Raw genomic sequence first — 24,407 nt, 5'->3', positions numbered from 1 at the left:
ATCTCCTCCACAAGGTGGTGCTAGTGAATACTATTTCAAGGTTATGAATTGGGCTTAAATCGCAATACTGCTGTCCTTCAGGCACACACCACCTGGCCCCCTGTCCAGTTGGCACCTACTATCCTTATAATATCCAGTAACGAGATGACTTGGGAGCTCGTAATTCCTCTAACAATATTACACACAATTTTTTCTTTCTACATTGCTAGAACACTGCAGGGTGTTTCCTCTCCATCATTTGAATCTCATTAGGGATAGGTTGCTGGCATATAGGAGGGAGGAGACAATCCTGAATAAACGAGTAGATTGATGTATCAGGAGTGATCTAATGTTCATTCAGAAATTGTGAACTGACAGTGACAAGTGACACAAGTTCTGGCAGTCATGTCGATTTACATTCCTTTCACTGGTTACTAGTAAAACACTGTTTTCATATAACATTACTGCCTGCGCTGTGCATGACGGACTGAAAGGAGCGAAACTTTCTAAACTTTTTCCTAATGTCCATATTTGGCCATAAAATTTCACAGGTTTCTCTGGCTGAATACGACCTTGAATGTTTTTTTTACTATAGGTACCTTTCTGGGACTACATGTTCCAGCAGTCTCTGGCCGTCATAGTCATGCTGGCTCTTGTAGAACTACTCTAAACCATGCCCATCGCGCAGAACGGCCACTCTGCAGAGTTGAGGAACAAAAGAGGGAACTAAAGATCGTGGGACTGATGCAGAGCTGCATTTACGCCAGTTTATGAAGCGCAAATTGCAGAAATCTGCACTGCGCAATGAACACAAGGGCCACAGTGTAGACATTGTGGAGCGTGGGAGAGAAGCAACATGCGTTATTTTTACTTGCGATTTTTTTTAAGATGAATTTGAATCCAATTCTCCATCAGCCCCCTGTGTCTCTGGAACATTGCACCTCTACGATACGCCCTGTTCCAGGCGCAATTTCGCTGCAGCGTTGCTCATCTCTAGTGAACGTTAAGTACAGAACACTTCGGGGTATATTTATTAAACTGCGGTTTTGAAAAAGTGGAAATGTTGCCTAAAGCAACCAATCAGATTCTAGCTGTCATTTTGTAGAGTGTAGTAAATAAATGAAAGAAATATACCTCTTGCAATATCTCATGTGTTTTTGTTCCCTTCAGTCGGCGGCATCTACACCGTGATCCAAACCAAAGCTAAAACTACAGTGGACGAATGGGGAGAGAACTATTTTATGATGGGTCCGTACTACGAACACAACGTCAGGACACAGGTGGAAATCTGCGACCCCCCAAACGCCGCTCTCACCAAGGCTATGGATTCCCTGCAAGCTCAGGGCTGTCAGGTAGAGACGTGCCAGGAATCTAATCTCTGACAGCAGATTACACCTTAACACTTCCAGACATTTTTATTTTCAGCAAATAGTCAGCAGATCCTATTAGTGATTTTTCCTGAGACCGATCCAATTACACACAAAGCCCAGAGTCCTCCATGACGTAGGCCTGTGTCCTGCAGTGATTTAGGGAGAGGACAGAGAGGGGGGTGGATTGTTTATAACACACAATAAATGTAACAGTGCGTAAAATCATTTTTTTTCTCATTTTTAGACATCATTAATAACATGAAAAGGAATTTAATGGAACTATTTAACACTACGGTCTCCTATTCCCCACCGCTGGGGTCACCCTCAGTCACCCCCCCCCAACCCACTCCTCATGTACTAATGTACTCACACTGCCCACAGGCCAATACCTTCAGCAGAATGACCAGGACCAGCACAGGGATAATAAATAATGTCCTCTAAGAAATAAGAGTGTGTTAGGGGGGCATATTACACCAAAAACTGACCTGTGTTCTGTCCAACATTATAAACATCTTGTACGTCTGTCTCACACCTTGTCCTGACTGTCAGTATATGTACGTCTGTCTCACACCTCCTTGTCCTGACTGTCAGTATATGTACGTCTGTCTCACCCCTTGTCCTGACTGTCAGTATATGTACGTCTGTCTCACACCTTATCCTGACTGTCAGTATATGTACGTCTGTCTCACACCTTGTCCTGACTGTCAGTATATGTACGTCTGTCTCACACCTCCTTATCCTGACTGTCAGTATATGTACGTCTGTCTCACCCCTTGTCCTGACTGTCAGTATATGTACGTCTGTCTCACACCTTGTCCTGACTGTCAGTATATGTACGTCTGTCTCACACCTTGTCCTGACTGTCAGTATATGTACGTCTGTCTCACACCTTGTCCTGTCTGTCTCACACCTTGTCCTGACTGTCAGTATATGTACGTCTGTCTCACACCTTGTCCTGTCTGTCAGTATATGTACGTCTGTCTCACACCTTGTCCTGACTGTCAGTATATGTACGTCTGTCTCACACCTTGTCCTGACTGTCAGTATATGTACGTCTGTCTCACACCTCCTTATCCTGACTGTCAGTATATGTACGTCTGTCTCACACCTTGTCCTGTCTGTCAGTATATGTACGTCTGTCTCACACCTCCTTGTCCTGACTGTCAGTATATGTGTGTCTGTCTCACACCTCCTTATCCTGACTGTCAGTATATGTACGTCTGTCTCACACCTTGTCCTGACTGTCAGTATATGTGTGTCTGTCTCACACCTCCTTATCCTGACTGTCAGTATATGTACGTCTGTCTCACACCTTGTCCTGACTGTCAGTATATGTACGTCTGTCTCACACCTTGTCCTGACTGTCAGTATTTGTACGTCTGTCTCACACCTCCTTATCCTGACTGTCAGTATATGTACGTCTGTCTCACACCTTGTCCTGTCTGTCAGTATATGTACGTCTGTCTCACACCTCCTTGTCCTGACTGTCAGTATATGTGAGTCTGTCTCACACCTCCTTATCCTGACTGTCAGTATATGTACGTCTGTCTCACACCTTGTCCTGACTGTCAGTATATGTGCGTCTGTCTCACACCTTGTCCTGACTGTCAGTATATGTACGTCTGTCTCACACCTTGTCCTGACTGTCAGTATATGTGCGTCTGTCTCATACCTTGTCCTGACTGTCAGTATATGTACGTCTGTCTCACACCTTGTCCTGACTGTCAGTATATGTACATCTGCCTCACACCTTATCCTGACTGTCAGTATATGTACGTCTGTCTCACACCTTGTCCTGACTGTCAGTATATGTGTGTCTGTCTCACACCTTGTCCTGTCAGTATATGTGCGTCTGTCTCATACCTTGTCCTGACTGTCAGTATATGTACGTCTGTCTCACACCTTGTCCTAACTGTCAGTATATGAGCGTCTGTCTCACACCTTGTCCTGACTGTCAGTATATGTACATCTGTCTCACACCTCCTTGTCCTGACTGTCAGTATATGTACGTCTGTCTCACACCTCCTTGTCCTGACTGTCAGTATATGTACGTCTGTCTCACACCTCCTTGTCCTGACTGTCAGTATATGTGCGTCTGTCTCACATCTCCTTGTCCTGACTGTCAGTATATGTACGTCTGTCTCACACCTTGTCCTGACTGTCAGTATATGTACGTCTGTCTCACACCTTGTTCTGACTGTCAGTATATGAACGTCTGTCGGTAATAAACTGCCCTCAATCCACAACCTCTTCCTATCTAACTCTCTCTCCTATTTGCTATAACTGGAACCTGGTTCTCTAAATTCAGACACCGCCTCCCATGCTGCTCTCTCCTGTGTGGTGGCCTCTCCTTCACCCACTCTGCTAGACCTGGAGAACGTCCAGGCGGTGGGGTGGACATTCTCCTAGCCCCCACTTTTGCTTTTTGTATCATTCCTCCCGAACCCTCCCTCTTCTTCTCCTCTTTTCCGTCCTTCTCTGTGTCTTTGTCATATACGCCCCCCCCATGTCCCACTTCCCAATTCACTTCCCCTCTACCTCTCCTCTGACATCCCCTCCATCATCCTAGGTGACTTCAACATCCCCAGACAACCCCACTGACCCTACTTCCATCAAGCTACTTGCCCTATGTTCCTACTTTGGCCTCTCACAATGGACCTCTTGCCCTACCCACTGCCCCGGTCACCTATGTGGTCTTCCTGATTTCTCCATCTCTCCATTCCCACCCTGTGAACATCTTCTCTCCTTCTCTCATTCACACTCTCCTCCACTTCTGCAATCAATCCTCCCCACGCCCAAGTCAGTTCCCGCTAGACACAACCTAGACGCTCTTGATCCTGCGATTTTGTCCTCTTCTCTCGAAACTCTCTTCTTCCCTCCAAAATATACTGCTTATGCTTGTCTACAACCGTCTCACCACTTACCCTTCTGAATACTCCCTGCTTGACTGCTTGATCCTCTCCAATCCGGCTTCCGTCCCCTCCAGTCCACTGAAACTGCCCTGGCTAAAGTCACCAACGATCTCCTCTTGGCCAGTTCCAGGGGTAATTTCTCCCTTATTATCATTCTGAACCACTCAGCTGGCCTTCAACACTGTGGAACACCCCCTCCTGCTTCTCACCCTCCACTCCATTGGCTTCTCCAGCACTGTTTTTTCTTGGTTGACCTCCTACCTTGCCAACCGATCCTTCTCTGTTTCCACCTCTGGTTCCTCATCCAGGCCCTTCCGCCCTTCCAGTTGAGGTCCCACAGGGCTCTGTTCTTGGTCCTTTGCTCTTTTTGCTATACACCTCCTCCCTGGTTGAACTCATCAGCTCCTTCAGTCTCTGGTACCATCTCTATACCGACGACACGTAACTCAACCTCTCATCTCCTGATTTCTCACCCTCCCTGCTCTCTCGGGTGTCTGCATGCCCTCTTTGCCCTCTGCTCATGGATGTCCTCTAGATTTCTTAAACTTAACATTGGCAAAACCGAACTCATTGTCTCCATCTAGAACCTCCTCCCCCTCTGATCACTGTTGACAATACCATTATCTCATCTGCTCCCAATTCGGCTGCCTGGGTGCCATCCTCAACTCCTCTATCTCCTTTGCCCCCCACACATTCAATCACGTGCCAAATCCCGATGATTCCAGTTACACAACATTGCTCGCATCAGGCCCTTCCTCTCCCAGGATGTCACCAAATCTCTCATCCACTCACTGATCTTCTCTCATTTGGACTACTGTAACCTTCTCCATACTGGCCTCCCCTCTCTCCCATTTCGCTCCTCTTCGATCTTTACTCAATGCCGCTGCTAGATTTAATTTCCTTTCTCGCCACTCCACATCTGTCCCCCCCTCTACCAACTCCTACACTGGCTCCCCTTCCCCACAGAATTCTTGCCAGTCAGTAAATGAACGTCTGTCTCACACCGTGTCCTGGCTGTTATCATACTGTTCTTTACTCCAGATACTTGCCGTCGCAGTGTTATAACGCGTCCGGTCCGTGTTGTGTCACATATTTGTCCACTCACCAAAGTTTGGGTTTTCGTTACAGGTGTATTTCGGTCGGTGGCTGATTGAGGGGAATCCTTATGTTGTGCTTTTTGACATCAGCTCCGCTGCTTGGAATCTTGACAGATGGAAAGGTGAATTTTGGGATGCGTGTAACGTGGGGATTCCTTTCCAGGACCGAGAGGCCAATGACGCATTGTTATTTGGATCGCTGACTGCGTGGTTCCTGAAAGAGGTAAGTTTGGTGCCCATTAATTCCTGTATATACTGTGACCGCGTGAGGGGAACAGGTGTCATCTCCAGAGGTAGGTGGTAGTGAACAACAGCAATGAAATCACACAAGTCCAGGGTTTTCGGTGCAACTGGACTCTGACAATTTTATTAAACAGAACAACAAAGAAAACTTCAAAAATAAACACCTTGCATGTTCGCCACTAAATAAACATGCAGGAACACCCTTTCTCCTCTGAAGGACCTTGTGTCCCACACACATACCAAACATAAAGATAATTGCTCACCATAAGCAGAGTCTCTCAGAAGGCATCCAACCTCCTCCCCAGGTCTGAGAGACTGACTGAGCTGAGCAGCCTTTTACCAGCAAAACTCAGGTGCAGCTCCTGATTAGCAGCTTTCAATCAGGACTCCGGCAAGGTGCTTACACAAGGCAGAAAGCCTGGGACATATCACTCTGCCATTTAGCACCATCCCAGTGACTCCGTCACAATACACAGAATATAATGTCTGAAACAAAAGTGCCAACAAAGTACAGAAGTAACATTTGAAAGTAAGAAATTGGGACCAAATAAGCTATTGCCCCATTCCACCCAAGACTCGCCCTTACCCAGTAATAATTATGGACCCAGCACCCCCATTTGTGGGTGATAATGAGGTGACATTATCACTGTTATTTTGGGGTCTGAGAACAAATAGAAATCCTGTCCAAGTATGCATGCTGGGACTTGTAGTTCCACAACATTTGGATACCCACCTGCCACTTACCGCAGTACTAAGTGCTATAGAAATGTTTCCTGTCTCTAGGCGTATGTCCTTATAGCGTTCAGCTAGCTAAGAGCGGGGGCAAAGTCCCCAGCGATGATTAGACAGGGAAGGGGCAAAAAGCCCCATCCTATTTAGCAAGTATTGTGGGGGTATATCTATCGCTGTGATACTTGTTCTCTTATCAGATGAAAATAAAGGAAAAAATACTTTATTCTTTTAAAGGTTTTTAAAAAATTAAAATATATTAAAATCTTTTGTTATCCTAATTTGAGCCCAGTTGGAATATTTTCTTTGGAAAATTCACCTCTTACGATGCAGTAACTCTTGAAGTCAGTTACGGCTGATGGGGAAGAAAGCCGGGTACCTCTACAATAAATATTTAATGTAATAATTTGTGTAAGCATTTATTTTAACGTTGTCTTATAGTGAGATTGTGGCGATAAGTATGCCAGTCGGATGTCCAAATGTGGAAAATATTTACTATTATGGGCGCTCTAGTTCATTAATATCACTTTTTGTGTTTGTTTTAGCTGACTGACCAGTTCCAGGATAAGCCAAACGTCATTGCTCATTTCCACGAGTGGCAGGCGGGGGCCGGCCTAATCCTTTGCCGGTATCAGAAGCTTCCAATCGCTACAATCTTTACCACCCATGCCACCCTACTGGGGAGATATCTGTGTGCTGCCAACATGGACTTCTACAACAAGCTCGACCAGGTATTGTTGAATAGGTAAAGGGTCTAGTTAGTGAGCCCAGGTCCAGGTATTGAGCCCAGTGCTAAGGCAGAGCGTTCAGTGACCAGCAGAGGGTCTTATGTCCAAGACGAGGGTTCAGTGCTCAGGTAGAAGGTTCAGGGCCCAGGTAGAGGGTTCAGTGTCCATATATATAGTCCAGTGACCAGGTAGAAGATTCAGTTACCAAGTAGAAAGTTCAGGGCCCAGGTAGATGGTTCAGGGCCCAGGTAGAAGGTTCAGGGCCCAGGTAGAAGGTAGAAGGTTCAGAACTGAGGTAGAAGGTTCACGGTCCAGGTAAAAGTTTAAGGGCCCAGGCAGAGGTTTAAATGACCAGATAGATAGTCTAGTGACCAGGTAGAAGATTCAGTGACCAGGGAGAGAGAGTCCAGTGTGCAGGTATACCAGGTAAAACAATAGACATCATAGGACATGGTAAATTCAATGTGGGAAGAGGTTTCTCGGCCAGTATGAGGTTGGCAAACATAATGTCTTGATTGGGTTGCAGTGCTGGGTCTTGTATTGAATTGACACAGATTTGTGGCTTAGTGAACTTGTAGCCTGTCAACTTTTACAGCACAGCAACTTTGTATATCAGATGAGTAATATAGACCAAAGCCTGAAGATCCAGTGCTGCCACCTAGCGTGGAGGATCTGCTCTGCATCAATCTCTGGTCAGTAGTAATAATATGGGTCAGCACACAGACATCTCTCAGTGTCAGTAAAATAACTGTAGGATCAATATCAATGTACGTAGATAGATGGACACACACGTCAGCTTGTGAACATGTAAAAACCATGTTCCAGGCTGCTGTGCAGGTGAACATGTATGTGCTGTGTCTAAGGGCCGATACAGAGCTGAACGTAACTTAGGCGTGATTTAGGGCCACAAAACGTGCAGGCAAAAATAGCACATTTCAGCCCAGATGGATCTCAGATAGATCTTTGCGCCCGGTTTACCAAGCGGTGGTAGTCAGTACCGTTAATGGGTACTACACCCTACCCAACACCCACATACACAGAACAATGTCACAAGCGCAATAATACTTTATAAACATTTGTTTTCATATAAACAAACGCATCTGCTATTAGGGTTCATGTAATACAGCAGATGTAGCCGCCCGTCTCATGTATGTATAAAAGAGAACTTCATTGTTAAAATACACACACAAAATCCTATAATATACGCTCGACCAATGACGACAGCACCCAGCGGCTTCAGAGGTGAAATCGCAATCAGCCAATGAGAGACGGAGGTTACCGCTGGTGATCGCCATCATCATCAGTCAATATATGCATCAGTCATCTGCTCGCAATTCTGCAAACAGGCCCTTAATGTGCTCAGCTTGCGTTAGAACGACCTCTCCTTCCCCCATCACGCCAAGTGTGGATGCGTGTAACGCTGTATGGGCGTAGGTACCTGTGGGATGTCATCTGTGCATGCGCAGAGCGACGTAACGCAAATGGGCCTACACTCACCGCTGCATCAGGTCCTAACTCTCTGAATGGCCACGCCACCACCCCGCAGTCCCGGAGAATATTCTCCGGATATTCCACCTGGGAGTACTTATATTTGATTAATGAAAAGGATTAATAAAACATATTTTAAAAAATAATAATGTTTCAGTGCAATATTCCTGTAAGAGATTTTCCATTGACCATAATCTAGTTACTGCTCTTTCTACCGTCCGCTGCGAGTAGTTCAGTTGTCGTTCTTACAGACAGGAGTGACTGTGTTGGTAACCAGCGTCTCTGTCAGATAGATTTGTATTTTAGGCTGAGTGGTCCCCGGTATATGAGGGTGAATTACCTGCGATGTTTCATTTTCCAGATACACATTGTATTAGTCAGATCTGAAATGAAGGACGGAGTTCTGCCCTTTGTGCTCTGTCGGCCTTTAAAGGTTAAATATCGGAGAGGCCGCTGGTTCTGGTGCATATTAGGCAAATCGGTTGTCTGACCTTCGCAGTGTAAGACGGAGCGGTCTCTGGACCCCCACACACTACGTCCATGGCCTCAGGGCTCTGCTGACCTTTCTCCAGCCATGGACACCCCTCATTAGGACTCCTATAAAATGTTAACGTTTGTCAGATAGTTATTAAACAAATAGGGAAATGTCCGGCAGACACCGGAGCAGTCTCCTGCTTGTATTACTTGTATTACTACGTGGTAAATGTCAGTGGGGGGGGGAATCATGTTATTGAAATTTACATACAAGGATAACAAGATGTTTTTGTCACTACAAGTATTTTCGTCAAATACGTTTCAACTTTTTGTTGTTGTAATAATTAATGATTTCATGGTGTAAAATAGACTGCGGAATCCCTGACACACGTTGGATAATTGGATCGAGCGGAGAACCTGTGCGCTGCCTCAAATATTCAATGAATTATTGCTGGTCTGGCTACAGAGGTGTCTAATAGCTGCTATTGCTTGGGGAGTACTCACCTTTACAAGCTGTGTGCAGGTCACACTCAACTCAACATAGCAACGATCACCTGAAAATTCAGAAATTCAGAGGTCTGTTTATCAAAACATTACGGTTGTAAAGATTTCCTGCCTATCATAGCGGTTTATCAATGAGCGGTCGCTGGGGCAGCTGAGTGATGCTCAGCTCACGGCGATACTAGCTGGTAGCGGTAACAGGAGTCACGCCAGCCTGAGGTCAATCTGCGCATGCGTGATCCGACCAACCAGCTCATGTACACACAATGGAACGTCCAGATTCAAGGAAATAAAAAATAATAAGGTTTGAAGAAAAAAGACAAAATAGAAAAATAAGATATATAACGTTATTTTAATTATAAAGCATTTTTTTCCATTGCTGTCCACCGGCTAACACCCTCTGATATGACGATAGCGATAGGAGGGCAGTGTCCATGGTAAATAGACTTTGCGTGGGGAACTTCGCCAGCAGGCCCGGCGCTCCCATTAGGCAACCTTAGGCAGTTGCCTAGGACGCCGGGACCTGCAGGGCGCCGCTGACTACATTTTCTAATCTAGTCAGCGGTTCAGCAGCTCAGGAACGTAGTGCAGCAGCGGCGGGGTGCTGCCGCTGTTTTTCAATGTCTGGGGCGCATCTCACACATGATCATGTGATAGTCTGTCCGGTGGCGCCTCTGAAGTTGTTCCCGACGTTCCCCTCCCCTCCCCTGTCAGCATGCAGCTAGAGGAAGAAAAGGTAAGAAAAAAAATCGATTTTTTTTCATTTTATTTAGTGTGTTCGGGGGGGGGGGGGGGGGGGTGCGGCGGCAAAATTTTGCCTAGGGCGCCGCAAACCCTAGCGCCGGCCCTGTTCGCCAGAGACCCCGTATGACAGTCGACTCTAATAGAAAGGGAGCAGACCCAAATTTGGTGAAAACTCACGTTGTAATATTTAGGGCTTATCTCTGTTTGATAAATAGACCCAGATTGGTTTTATGTTTATAGTTAATGTGAGACTGGCCAGGAGCGGAAGACTTTGGCGTGAGTCGGTCAGCTCAATCTGTATTGCGATATGTGGTACTAACATTCCCTGTTTTTAATAAAGAAGAACAGTTAGTACAACATTAATTGTGTATTAGGTGAGTACAGAGTATCCACTTTGTTTTGTTTATACAATGTGGGAACACCCCTGTTGCAGCCCAGTTTGTATATGGAGGGTCTGATTCAGCAAGGAACTATCTGCCAATTTTGAGTGTATAGAACACAAAATCACTCTGTGCATTCCCAGATCTGGGACATACTTTGAATGCAAAGGACACTTACTTCAGTCTACAATTTCGGGGAGTGAACGGGGCGGGATTTGGTGTTTTGCCGTAGTCGATATACAGTAAGGGCGCGCCAAACTCAAGCGCACGGAGCCATGTCCAAATCAAGTGCTAGGCACGGCAAAGTTACTTGTTTTTCTGCCGTATCTCTTGCTCCAGCTACAGGTCAGGTCTACGTCCTGATCAGTCGTGATGACGGCTGTGTATACAGCTATAACCATACTTGCCAACTCTCCCGGAATTTCCGGGAGACTCCCGCATTTCGCGAGAGTCTCCTGGACTCCTGGGAGAGTATGGCAATCTCCCTGATCTGCCCAGAATTCGGTTCAAATGCCGCGATTCACCGGGAATCGCGGCGTTTGGCAAGGCTAAAATGACGCGTTTTCCAAAGCCCCGCCCCCTACACGCCCATCTCCACCATGCAGCTCCCGGATGAAAATTATTGAATGTCGGCAAGTATGGCTATAACATGTGTCTGCATCAGGAGCAACTATGAACATTTATTTTATTTCCAGTAGATATTAACAACATCCTAATAAATGTATTTCATGAGGAAAAAACTACCAAGTGGTTGTGAAGCAATAATTACTTAGATGTGTATCCAGCTTAAGTCTATAATCGGTCTGATTTAGTCTTTGTGTTTTGTTACTGTAGTTTGATATAGACAGAGAAGCCGGAGAGCGTCAGATTTATCACCGGTACTGCATGGAGCGTGCATCTGTCCACTGCGCGCACGTCTTCACCACGGTCTCCCAGATCACCGGCATTGAGGCTGAGCACATGCTGAAAAGAAAAGCTGGTGAGATTTTTGATGCAAATATTGAACTAATTCTAAATTTAACAATTGTCGACCAAAGTTTGATTACAATTGACCGTATTTTGCTTATAGTGATAATAACATTTGAGGTTTGTGTTTACACAACTCCCCATTTCTCACAGATGTGATAACTCCAAACGGCTTAAACATTAAGAAGTTCTCAGCGATGCACGAGTTTCAGAACCTCCACGCCATGTACAAGTCGAGGATCGAGGAATTCATCCGCGGACATTTCTATGGGTATCTTATTCTGATAAATGTGTCAATGTAGCAAAACATATAGGAGGATTTTCATAGAGACTCTCATAATATAATCAGTTTAATTGTAATTATAACTATTGGGGGGAAGTGTTAGGAGTTCTACAGAACTTCTACCTGGGATGGAAATAATATCTGTCATTAGTACAATATGTACAGAGAGAGGATGGGGACAGCGATCTCTTCATTCATTACACAAATAAAAGTATTTTTGAAGAGCATTTGTAGCACACACGGTGGCCGTTTTGTTGGCTGAATCATCATAGATAGTAATCCATCCAACCCATTCTCTCAGCGCCTGTATGCGTGCCTCAGTGATGTCCCTGTAGTGAGTTCATAGGCTGGATTACTATGACTATTGGATCCGCCCCCCCCCCAAAATGGCTGCCTCCACTGAGCGTAGGTGACTGGTGACTTTAATATTGATGGAGCATGGTACCTTATCATTGTATTATATAGTTGTGGTATTACTGTGTAATAAAATCTAATTTATATTCTATAATCTCTCATTTCAGACATCTTGACTTTAACCTGGAAAAGACGCTTTTCTTCTTCATCGCTGGCCGCTACGAGTATTCAAACAAAGGGGCAGATTTATTCTTAGAGGCCTTGTCTAGGCTAAACTTCCTGCTCCGGGTGAGTCTTATAATCTGTGCTGTTGTAATGGGGCGGATGGTTGGCCCCCAAGAAGTAGTGTAAGGAAGGATTCTATGGCCCGGTGGTATGGTAGAGAGGCGAAGGGCCCCCCAGTAGTGTTGAAATAAAACACACAGGGATAAAACTGTAAAAACTCGTGGGTTTGTTCTCTTTTCTTTCAGCGTATGATTTTAACACAACAGCAGATAAGTAGCGGTAGTGTAGGAATGTAATACCACAATCACATCAATAGGCAATGTTATTCAACATGTCACAAAATAAATAACAATTTAGGAATCCGGTTTCAGCAATATCAGCAATCTGCAAACATAAACCACTACAACACACGGGTCACTGACTAAATATATCTCACTTTGAAGTTTGTCACTAGTGCTCCAGTGAAATTGGTTTCACTGGATAATTACTTTTGAGAGACAAACGGTTTGTGACGGGTTAATTAGACACTTACAATAAAGGCTGCCGCAGCAGATCTATACAAATCAATCACGATAGACTTTTAGTGCAATTATACAACACATTACACAAAATCAGTAGAGATGCAACAATAATTAATCCATCTTGCTCAGGTTGGATGCTTTAGAAGAAAGGACTGTAGATTAGGGTAACTTCACAATAGAGAGAACTCCCGGTTTTAAATTGTAATCCAAAGGTTAAAGTGAGGTTTCAGCTGGACACATGAAGCTTATTTACTTGTACAGGGTGAAATCAGTAATCGACTTGACGCATATGTGGCTCTTGAGATCTGCCTAAGAAACTGTACTTCTGCACAATAAATGATTTCCAGTGTAAGGAACATAATCTTCACTTATAAATCTGTCTAATGGAATAAGCAGATCTCTCCCAGCAATTGTAGAGTTAAACACTTTAAACAATAACTTTACTCCAAAGATGCTTCCTTCTGGACTGGCTTTTACATCTGGAAGTTTAGCTACAAACATCCCTCAGGGCATCAGCATTCAATAGTTCCTTGTGATGAGAGCCTTGATCATCCCAGACAGCAGTAAGTCAGCACAACTCACAGCAACCAGCAACTATGGGAGTTGTAGTTCTCTGAATGAGAGCACGCAGCAATATACAGTGATTTGCAGGGTATTACACTGTCATGGCTGCATTAATTCAGAAACATAATTGCACAATGAAATACTATGAATGAAGGAAAACTGGGCAGATGTGAGGAGAGTACATAGTCCATGTAATGGGGTATTTCATCGATAATCATTAGTTATTTGGATTTCACACCTCTCCAGGGGGGTAAATGTATTAAACTGCGATTTCTGCAAACGCCAATATTCGTAGAGTCGCAGAAACCTCAGTTAAATACAGTTACCCCCTAGAGTGTTATGTGTAGACACACTGCTGTATTATAATTGGGGGATTTCAGCCAGTAGCCTGGGACCCACATATATATCGGGAGGTGCTCTCAGAAGCACAAGGGAAACCTCCAATGGATTTAGCTCACAGAAGTAACAGTATCTGCAACTGCACAGTTTTTGGCAGGTAAATATAGGGACTATATGAGGGGTAGGAGCAAGGAAAGAGGGACTCCTAAATACAGTGTTTCCTCTGCTATGTCAGACGTTCAGGGATTATGTGAGGGACACAGCGGCAAAGAAAGAATAATATATCTTTAGATCTTCATATCGTCAGAATGGGACATGGATTCAAAATGATTTAGCGTCTCCTTTACAGCTTTAGGAATTAGCTTTAATGTGATCAATTTGCTTCCATTGGAGACAGTTTTGTACTGAGAGGATTAACCCCATCAACGTTTTCTACGTCATTTTGTTCTGAAATGAAAATTGCATCATAATAAATCCCCCAAAAGTGTTTAAAATGTCCAATATAACAGATTAATGTGTCCTCATTTTACATCCTGATAACGAGTCACGGTCGGTTCCCCAGTTACATATTTATAACTGTAACATTGTGATTCCGTAAATACCGGACAGTTCTCTTTATACCAGTGGCCTCTAGATTATTATCCATCTATGGCGTTGTCACTTTGTACTATAATACCTGGCTGCACCAGGACCATCTGTGCTGTGTCTGGACGGCTGCCTGCGAGGCGACCATCAGACTTTGTACTATAATACCTGTGCTGCACCAGGACCCGTCCATCTGAGCTGTGTCTGGACATTTGCCTGCAAGGCGACCGTCACTGCTAATAATTCTATGACCTCCGCTGAGATTTCACAGCTCCAGGCTCAGAATTATTACTGTGTGCAACGTCCTCATGATTAAGAGACTGAACCTTAAATAAGGAGTCTTGTGCGTCACCCTGCTGGGGGCGTCTGAGGGACATGTGAGGGATGTCTCTCCCAGTAATTCCACTGCCCTCACCCCCACTTTTTGCATTATCTCTGTGACAGAGTGAAATGATCCCTCCATTAGTGACAGTAGCCTCTCGTAGATGTCAGTGAGTGACTGCAGCTCGGTAGAACTTTATAGCTTCCATCTACAGAGCAGCTTTCCCACGGTGTAAGCCAACAGAAGGGGTACAAGCATCTGAGTCTCCTGCGTTATGTGCTTTGTTGTTCCTCTTCACAGGTCCATCGGAGTGATGTCACTGTTGTCGTGTTTTTTATAATGCCGACAAAAACTAATAACTTCAATGTGGAGACACTGAAGGGACAGGCAGTGAGGAAGCAGCTGTGGTAAGAACTGATATCATTTACATATAGGGCTGTATTATGTCCTATTGGCCCACTGAGCCAGTGTCCTGGGGCAGCACTGTACGGGGGAGGGGGGGGGGGGCGAGAACAGCTTCATTTACATACAGAGATGTATCCTATTGGCCACTGAGCCAGTATCCTGGGGCAGCACTGTACAGGGGAGGTGAGAACAGCTTAATTTACATACAGGGCTGTGTCCTGTCATATTGCCCACTGAGCCTGTGTCCTGGGGCAGCACTGTAGGGGGGAGGTGAGAACAGCTACATTTACATACAGAGCTGTATCCTGTCCTATCTGCCCACTAAGTCAGTGTCCTGGGGCAGCACTGTACAGGGGAGGTGAGAACAGCTTCATTTACATACAGGGCTGTGTCCTGTCCTATTTCCCACTGAGCCAGTGTCCTGGGGCAGCACTGTACGGGGGAGGGGGGGGGGGGCGAGAACAGCTTCATTTACATACAGAGATGTATCCTATTGGCCACTGAGCCAGTATCCTGGGGCAGCACTGTACAGGGGAGGTGAGAACAGCTTAATTTACATACAGGGCTGTGTCCTGTCATATTGCCCACTGAGCCAGTGTCCTGGGGCAGCACTGTAGGGGGGAGGTGAGAACAGCTACATTTACATACAGAGCTGTATCCTGTCCTATCTGCCCACTGAGTCAGTGTCCTGGGGCAGCACTGTACAGGGGAAGTGAGAACAGCTACATTTACATACAGGGCTGTGTCCTGTCCTATTTCCCACTGAGCCAGTGTCCAGCACTGTACAGGGGAGATGAGAACAGCTTCATTTGCAGACACTGCTGATTTAGAGTTGGATGTAGTTTGCACCATGTAAAAATGCGACTTGTGTCAGATTTGTCACATCGCAAATGCTCACAAAGCTTCAAGCTGTCTATATCCTATATACCTGCACCCATAGAGGAGGATCAGGGGTGTTTCCATACACAGTAAGGGGGCGCAAGTCAACCTTTAGAGATGCGTCTGATTTTGGCTTACATGTAATATTTAAATTACTCTATTTAAGAGTTGTCTGTACGTCCCGTAGCCCTTGTGCAAGTGTCTGAATTGAGGAGCGTTTTGGCGCCTGATGTATTAATGCGAGAGGTTTAAAGTAGCACAAATTAGTCCCATTGTCTGTACTTGTCGTCCTGCAGTTTGCACATTATGGACTAGGGGGAGGGGGGGGGGGGGGGTAAAGTTGTTAGTTTAATCATTCACAGTGGCCACTACACCAACACGTGTGTTACATACATGCACTAAGCGTGTGATGACTTAATGTTGTATGTTTGCAGGGACACAGCTCACGCTGTTAAAGAGAAGTTTGGTAAAAAGTTGTATGAAGCGTTACTGAGGTGAGTATATTACAGAGTAATGTCACTTACAATCATCTGATGCTTAAACGTCTATGTATATAGTACACAGACACCATAATCTGCGTGTATACATCAATGTAAATACTGTCTTTGTATATAGTGCTCAGTGATGTTATCAGCTGTCATTATCAGTGCATGAAATAAGAGGGGCAGAGAAGGGCAGCGTAAATCATCATCATCGCCATTTATTTATATAGCGCCACTAATTCCGCAGCGCTGTACAGAGAACTCACTCACATCAGTCCCTGCCCCATTGGGGCTTACAGTCTAAATTCCCCTAAACATACACACAGACAGAGAGACAGTAGGGTCAATTTGATAGCAGCCAAATAACCTACCAGTACGTTTTTGGAGTGTGTGAGGGAACCGGAGCACCCGGAGGAAACCCACGCAAACACAGGGAGAACATACAAACTCCACACAGGGAATTGAACTCATGACCCCAGCGCTGTGAGGCAAAAGTGCTAACCACTGAGCCACCGTACAGCCTGACAGCCGCCATCAGGATGGATTGAATTGCAGCCAGTGGGGTTACTGGATAATGGTGATTAGTAGAATGTTACAATAGTACAATACTCATCACCAGGGATTATTAATGACATCATTAGTGTATTATTCATCAGGAACATTTATCAGGAGTAACAGACCATACTGTGCATCATAAGGATGTTACAAGTCACCGTAGAGATTAGCGTCATATACCATTATACAGACCCTGGGCGCCATGAGCAGCCCCCTCCCTTGGACCCCACTAAAGTCCCTGAATGAGGGACATGTCATTCACTCAATGTTTTAGATGCCCCCTAAGTCCTGGCACCCTGGTGACCACCCTGGTTTGCCCAATGGTAGCGTGGATCTGAATGGAGTCAGGGAACTACAATATCTATGTGATTCAGAGCAGGGCGTAGATTATCCTATATGTAATGTTATACACAGTGCAGGTAATACAGATTTCATGATGTCTCATCAGAGGGGAGATACCTGATCTGAACAAGATTTTGGATCGAGATGACCTGACCATTATGAAACGAGCCATATTCTCCACACAGGTACCCAGGAGAATATAATATCATTTATCTCCTATATTGTACACAGCACATGAATTACAGCTCTGTGTAATGTAATATATATATATATATATATATATATATATATATATATATATATATATATATATATATTTATTCTACTTATAGTTGATTTGTTTATATCAGAATTTGAAACTATTATTTGAACCCAAAGCAGCTGCCAATTTTCGGTGGGTACCCATGATCCTTTTATATTTCACCAACTAATGTACTAAAAATCAGGGTTGTTTTTATTATTATTCATTAGAGTTTAGCAATAATAAATAAAGTTATGAAAATAAGATACATTATTAATTCAAAACAGAACCATTGACTGATTGATGGACAGAATTTGGTTTGCAGATAAAAATGTTTAAGAATCTCTGACCTATTAAATAGTTATCTCTATATCCCCTTACCCTGAACCAGACAAATTCCTGTAGACATGAGTGAGATTAGTATATTTACCCCCCCCCCCTAACTCCTGCCCTCCTCCTGGAGTCCCCCCTCTAAATCCTGCCCTCCTCCTGGAGACCCCCCTCTAAATCCCACCCTCCTCCTGGAGTCCCTCCCTCTAAATCCCGCCCTCCTCCTGGAGTCCTCCCCTCTAAATCCCGCCCTCCTCCTGGAGTCCTCCCCTCTAAATCCCGCCCTCCTCCTGGAGTCCTCCCCTCTAAATCCCGCCCTCCTCCTGGAGTCCTCCCCTCTAAATCCCGCCCTCCTCCTGGAGTCCCCCCCTCTAAATCCTGCCCTCCTCCTGGAGACCCCCCTCTAAATCCCACCCTCCTCCTGGAGTCCCTCCCTCTAAATCCCGCCCTCCTCCTGGAGACCCCCCTCTAAATCCCGCCCTCCTCCTGGAGTCCCCCCCTCTAAATCCCGCCCTCCTCCTGGAATCCATTTTTCCGCTGGTTCTGGTAGCAAATCAATAAAGTCATGAAACACTTTTTTTCTTTCAATATTTAAAAGGATAAAAGCAAAACCTGAGTATTTATAGGGTGAATCATATCCTGTTCGGGGTAATTTGCTGTCACGGTCAGGGAACATTTTCCCTAAATGTTTTCATCAAAATGTTTCCAGTAAATTTCATGGTGATTATTTATTGTCGGGGGTTTAATTATTGAATCCCCCGCGGCTGCTCTCTACCTGGATATAAGGAGCCGGCTCTGGGTCATACTAGTCCCCCATAGACAAGAAATGAGCTCCGTCTCTCTCTATACATTTACACACAAGTGGCGCTGTACAAGAGGAAGCCGTTATAACGTTATAATATCACAGATATTCATGAGTGTTTGACTCCAGAAAGATCTGTAATTTTAACCCCTCTGGTTTCCATTTGACGTCTGTTTTAGCGCCAGTCGCTGCCTCCGATAACAACACATAATATGGTGGACGACTCAACGGATCCGATTCTCAACACAGTCAGGCGGATCGGACTGTTCAACAGCCGGACAGACAGAGTGAAGGTTGGTGATGTCAACTAATATTATACATTATTCAAACGCCCAATGTTAGGTAGAAGGAGCCAGGAAGGTTCTGCTCTGCAGAGTAATATGCGATGTACGTGGCTAATTCATACTTCGCATATTCTACAATCTGCCAGGAACATTTATTTTTAAGATCCTTTACTGACCTAACCCTCCAACATTTATAAATGCAAAATAGGGGTTAAAATAAGAACTGCTCCAGCGCAGCCCAAACACGCCCGCTTTTATGAAGCTCCACCTGCTACTGTGTAGGGTCCGCCCCTTTGTAGGTCCGTCAGTCAGGACAGTCGAGAGACAACAGCGCTCAGCTACCAATCAGATTTTTCAGCTTGCCTGAATATATTCTGGTTGATTTTGCTTTGGTACCATATCATACTCTGCAACCCGGGGACAGTAAATATCAGTGCCTCATATCTCACGCAAGACACTGCAAAAACCTTAATTCATGCACTTATCATCTCCCGCATTGACTATTGCAATTCCCTCCTTGCTGGTCTTCCCCAAAACAGACTCAAACCCCTACAATCTATTTTGCACACTGCGGCAAGACTGATTTTCCTTGCAAATCGTTATTCCTCTGTTGAATCACTCTGTATGTCTCTACACTGGTTGCCTGTTTTTTACCGAATCCAATATAAAATACTTTTACTAACCTACAAGGCCATCAACAAAGCTGCACCAACATACATCTCCTCTCTTGTCTCAAAATATCTTCCAACTCGGCAACTCCGTTCTACACAAGATCTGCGTCTCTCATCCACCCTCATTACATCCTCCCATTCCCGGTTACAGAACTTTTTTCGGGCTGCACCCACTCTATGGAATTCCCTCCCTCGCACAATAAGACTCTCCTCTGGTCTACAAACTTTCAAGCGTTCTTTGAAAACCCACCTCTTCAGACAAGCTTATAATATTCCTCAACAACCCTCTTAACCTCACTACCTTACCCTATTACCATCTGTTACACAATTTTACAAAAGACAACTACCCCCTGACCAACATTGTTGTGTGACAGGATCATTTAACCTATGAGTCACTTTTACCTTTGCAGCCTGGCTGGGCCGAAATGTAAAATGTAGACTTAGCCTCATGTGTCAAACTCCCATTGTCCCATAGATTGTAAGCTTGGGAGCAGGGTCCTCTCACCTCTTTGTCTGTTTTACCCAGTTTGTTTATTAGTTTATTATGTTTGTCCCCAATTGTAAAGTGCTACGGAATATGCTGGCGCTATATAAATAAATGATGATGATGATGATGATGATGATTGTGCGGCCATCACAATGGATCTGAGTCCATTCCCATAATCCTGTTTTCCTGCTACAAATCAACATTATTCATTATTCACTGCTATAAACTATTATAATTTAACTGCTATGTTTGTTACGTGCTCTTTTAAAATTCACTGAAAATCGTTTAAGTTAAAAAAAGAGCACGAAACTTGTGTGTAGTTCCGATAACATTCAAATTCCAACATATCTCAAAAATCATCACCATTTATTTATATAGCGCCACTGATTCCGCAGCGCTGTACAGAGAACTCATTCACATCAGTCCCTGCCCCATTGGGGCTTACAGTCTAAATCCCCTAATATACAAACACACACACACACACACACACACACAGACACACAATGAGAGAGACTAGGGTCAATTTGATAGGAGCCAAATAACCAGCCAATATGTTTTTGGAGTGTGGGAGGAAACCTGAGCACCCAGAGAAAACCCACGCAAGCATGGAGAGAACATACAAATTCCACACACATAAGGCCGTGGTCGGGAATCGAACTCATGACCCCACTGCTATGAGGCAGAAGTGCTGATCACCACTGTACTGGTAGTTTCTGTTTGAATCCTGGTATAAGTCCGCTCTTCTTTCACAATGAAACCCAATGAAAGCCAGAACTTGAACTGGCCACGTCTGCGTCGGCACGCCCTCAGCACGCCCTCAGCACGCCCTCAGCACGTCTTCTGCACGCCCTCAGCACGTCCTCTGCACGCCCTCAGCACGTCCTTGTTCTACATGGCCTATTCCAGTCCACCCTTTCCGTTCTCCGCTACACCCATCAGGTTGTAGGCAGTCGTAGGTGTTATTGGCGTTCAGACATGACGTACATACGATTGCTTTTCATTGACATAAGGTCCAATTCTGGCCATGAGTGGATCTATTTCATGCACGATGCACAACGCAAACGGACCAACATGAATCAGGCCCCATTGTGGTAATTACATTGTATCATATTCTAGTTATTACATACGACTGTTGGGCACATCACAATGGACATTTCTCTTCTACAGGTTATTGTTCACCCAGAGTTTCTGACTTCCACAAGTCCTCTCCTGCCACTCGATTATGAGGAGTTTGTTCGGGGGTGCCACCTGGGTGTCTTCCCATCGTATTATGAGCCCTGGGGATATACACCCGGTGAGTGATATACAGTATAATATCTGGGGATATACACCCGGTGAGTGATATACAGTATAATATCTGGGTATATACCGGGTGTGTGATATACAGTATAATATCTGGGTATATACCGGGTGAGTGATATACAGTATAATATCTAGGGATATACACCAAGTGTGTGATATACAGTATAATATCTAGGGATATACACCAAGTGTGTGATATACAGTATAATATCTGTTGATATACACCAAGTGTGTGATATACAGTATAATATCTAGGGATATACACCAAGTGTGTGATATACAGTATAATATCTGGGGATATACACCGGGTGTGTGATATACAGTATAATATCTGGGGATATACACCCGGTGAGTGATATACAGTATAATATCTGGGGATATACACCCGGTGAGTGATATACAGTATAATATCTGGGGATATACACCCGGTGAGTGATATACAGTATAATATCTGGGTATATACCGGGTGTGTGATATACAGTATAATATCTAGGGATATACACCAAGTGTGTGATATACAGTATAATATCTGGGGATATACACCAAGTGTGTGATATACAGTATAATATCTGGGGATATACACCAAGTGTGTGATATACAGTATAATATCTAGGGATATACACCAAGTGTGTGATATACAGTATAATATCTGGGGATATACACCGGGTGTGTGATATACAGTATAATATCTGGGGATATACACCAAGTGTGTGATATACAGTATAATATCTGGGGATATACACCGGGTGTGTGATATACAGTATAATATCTGGGGATATACACCAAGTGTGTGATATACAGTATAATATCTAGGGATATACACCGGGTGTGTGATATACAGTGTAATATCTGGGGATATACACCAAGTGTGTGATATACAGTCTAATATCTGGGGATATACACCAAGTGTGTGATATACAGTATAATATCTGGGGATATACACCAAGTGTGTGATATACAGTATAATATCTGGGGATATACACCAAGTGTGTGATATACAGTATAATATCTGGGGATATACACTGGGTGTGTGATATACAGTATAATATCTGGGGATATACACCAAGTGTGTGATATACAGTCTAATATCTGGGGATATACACCAAGTGTGTGATATACAGTCTAATATCTGGGGATATACACCAAGTGTGTGATATACAGTCTAATATCTGGGGATATACACCAAGTGTGTGATATACAGTCTAATATCTGGGGATATACACCAAGTGTGTGATATACAGTATAATATCTGGGGATATACACCAAGTGTGTGATATACAGTATAATATCTGGGGATATACACCAAGTGTGTGATATACAGTATAATATCTGGGGATATACACCAGGTGTGTGATATACAGTATAATATTTGAGTGACCAGTTATGGATCAGAGAGCTGATGTTTGAGTCTCATGTTATCTAATCTGTGACAGTACATTAATCTATAACATTATTGAGCAGCTCAGGTCTCATTAAATCAAGCACATAAATTAGAATGAGGAGATCCTCACCCTGTGACAATATGGTCTCATAATAAATAAAACACCCACATAATAATCAAAGGTGTCTCCTTGTAACTGATTCATATCAGAAACGGAAGATATTCCTGGTCAGCGACTAGAACACATTAAGCAGCAAGACAACAATTACCATTTAAATCTATATCACAGAATACATTACAAAATTGTCATTTACCTTTAAAATATGAAATGATGTATGTTCTCTGTTCATAGCTTTTTATGAATCATACTTTAATGACTTTGCTAATTGATAGTGGATGTTTTCCAATGTACACTACAAATTATTATTCTTATCTTGTGTTGATAAATTTCCAACATTTCATCCAGTACTTTGCATTTAAGTGATCATGTTATGGGCAGACTATTTACAATTACTTAAAAGAGGGATTAAAGTCTTCCCAACAGAGCTTGCAATCTAAGAGATGCAAAGGAGATGAATAGTTTGATTTGTCACAATTATTTTGCTGATATACACAATGTATCTAACCAGAAAACCAAAACCAGCAGGAGAAGTGTGGACCCCAGGAGAAGCCCCCTAGTTCTTTATATTGTAACACTGACAACTTGACACTTACTGAGATATTTTCACATTAATGCATTTTCCATATCAGAAAATAGAAAACCCTTTGTGGGTTAGTGACTCCTCTGTGTCAAACATGAGACACTTTCACTAAACATGTCAGGTGCAGATGACGGGTAATACAGGCGGTGACAGGCCTGTGATCTCCTCACATTGTTCTCTGACAAATTCTCAGAACCCATCTCAGGAAGTTGTTATATGAGATCAATGTTAATGTCTTCTGGAGGAGGACACAATGTATTTAAATATAGTGTTTGAGGACAACAAATGGGTCACAAAAAGAACATTTATCTCGAGGGTCGGGTTATGGGTGATACATTTCATGTGAATGAATGATGCTCAGACAGTTAACAGAATAAGTAGAGGGGGTAGAGAGGAACCCTGCAGAATACTGGGGGACCCTGCTCCTTCCACTATATAACTCTCAGTCTGTGGCTTCCTGTTGCCTCCATTCCCCTCCTCACATCATGTCACTGCCCCTGTCACATGCAGCCCTGTCCTCACTAACACATCACTCATCTCCTGATATACTCTGTGCTGCTGGGGACCCTGCTCCTTCCACTATATAACTCTCAGTCTGTGGCTTCCTGTTGCCTCCATTCCCCTCCTCACATCATGTCACTGCCCCTGTCACATGCAGCCCTGTCCTCACTAACACATCACTCATCTCCTGATATACTCTGTGCTGCTGGGGGACCCTGCTCCTTCCACTATATAACTCTC

The 24,407-nt window shown here is 44.1% G+C and overlaps 1 protein-coding gene across 1 annotated transcript in view; it reads left to right on the top strand.

The window, feature by feature from the left end:
• Positions 1 to 24,407, top strand: part of GYS2 (glycogen synthase 2) — a 46,230-nt gene that overhangs the window by 3,604 nt on the left and 18,219 nt on the right. The window contains exons 2-12 of the mRNA XM_075210809.1: positions 1,150 to 1,331; positions 5,390 to 5,581; positions 6,876 to 7,061; positions 11,480 to 11,624; positions 11,765 to 11,882; positions 12,416 to 12,536; positions 15,105 to 15,211; positions 16,523 to 16,582; positions 17,574 to 17,652; positions 19,020 to 19,133; positions 21,450 to 21,576. Coding sequence (XP_075066910.1) covers positions 1,150 to 1,331; positions 5,390 to 5,581; positions 6,876 to 7,061; positions 11,480 to 11,624; positions 11,765 to 11,882; positions 12,416 to 12,536; positions 15,105 to 15,211; positions 16,523 to 16,582; positions 17,574 to 17,652; positions 19,020 to 19,133; positions 21,450 to 21,576 — 1,431 coding nt within the window. The remainder of the gene's footprint in view (positions 1 to 1,149; positions 1,332 to 5,389; positions 5,582 to 6,875; positions 7,062 to 11,479; positions 11,625 to 11,764; positions 11,883 to 12,415; positions 12,537 to 15,104; positions 15,212 to 16,522; positions 16,583 to 17,573; positions 17,653 to 19,019; positions 19,134 to 21,449; positions 21,577 to 24,407) is intronic.

The sequence above is a fragment of the Mixophyes fleayi genome, chromosome 4 (genome assembly GCF_038048845.1).
Source record: "Mixophyes fleayi isolate aMixFle1 chromosome 4, aMixFle1.hap1, whole genome shotgun sequence".
Lineage (NCBI taxonomy): Eukaryota > Metazoa > Chordata > Amphibia > Anura > Limnodynastidae > Mixophyes > Mixophyes fleayi.
Note: the sequence above shows the minus strand (reverse complement) of the source record. Positions and strands in the feature narration are given on the sequence as shown.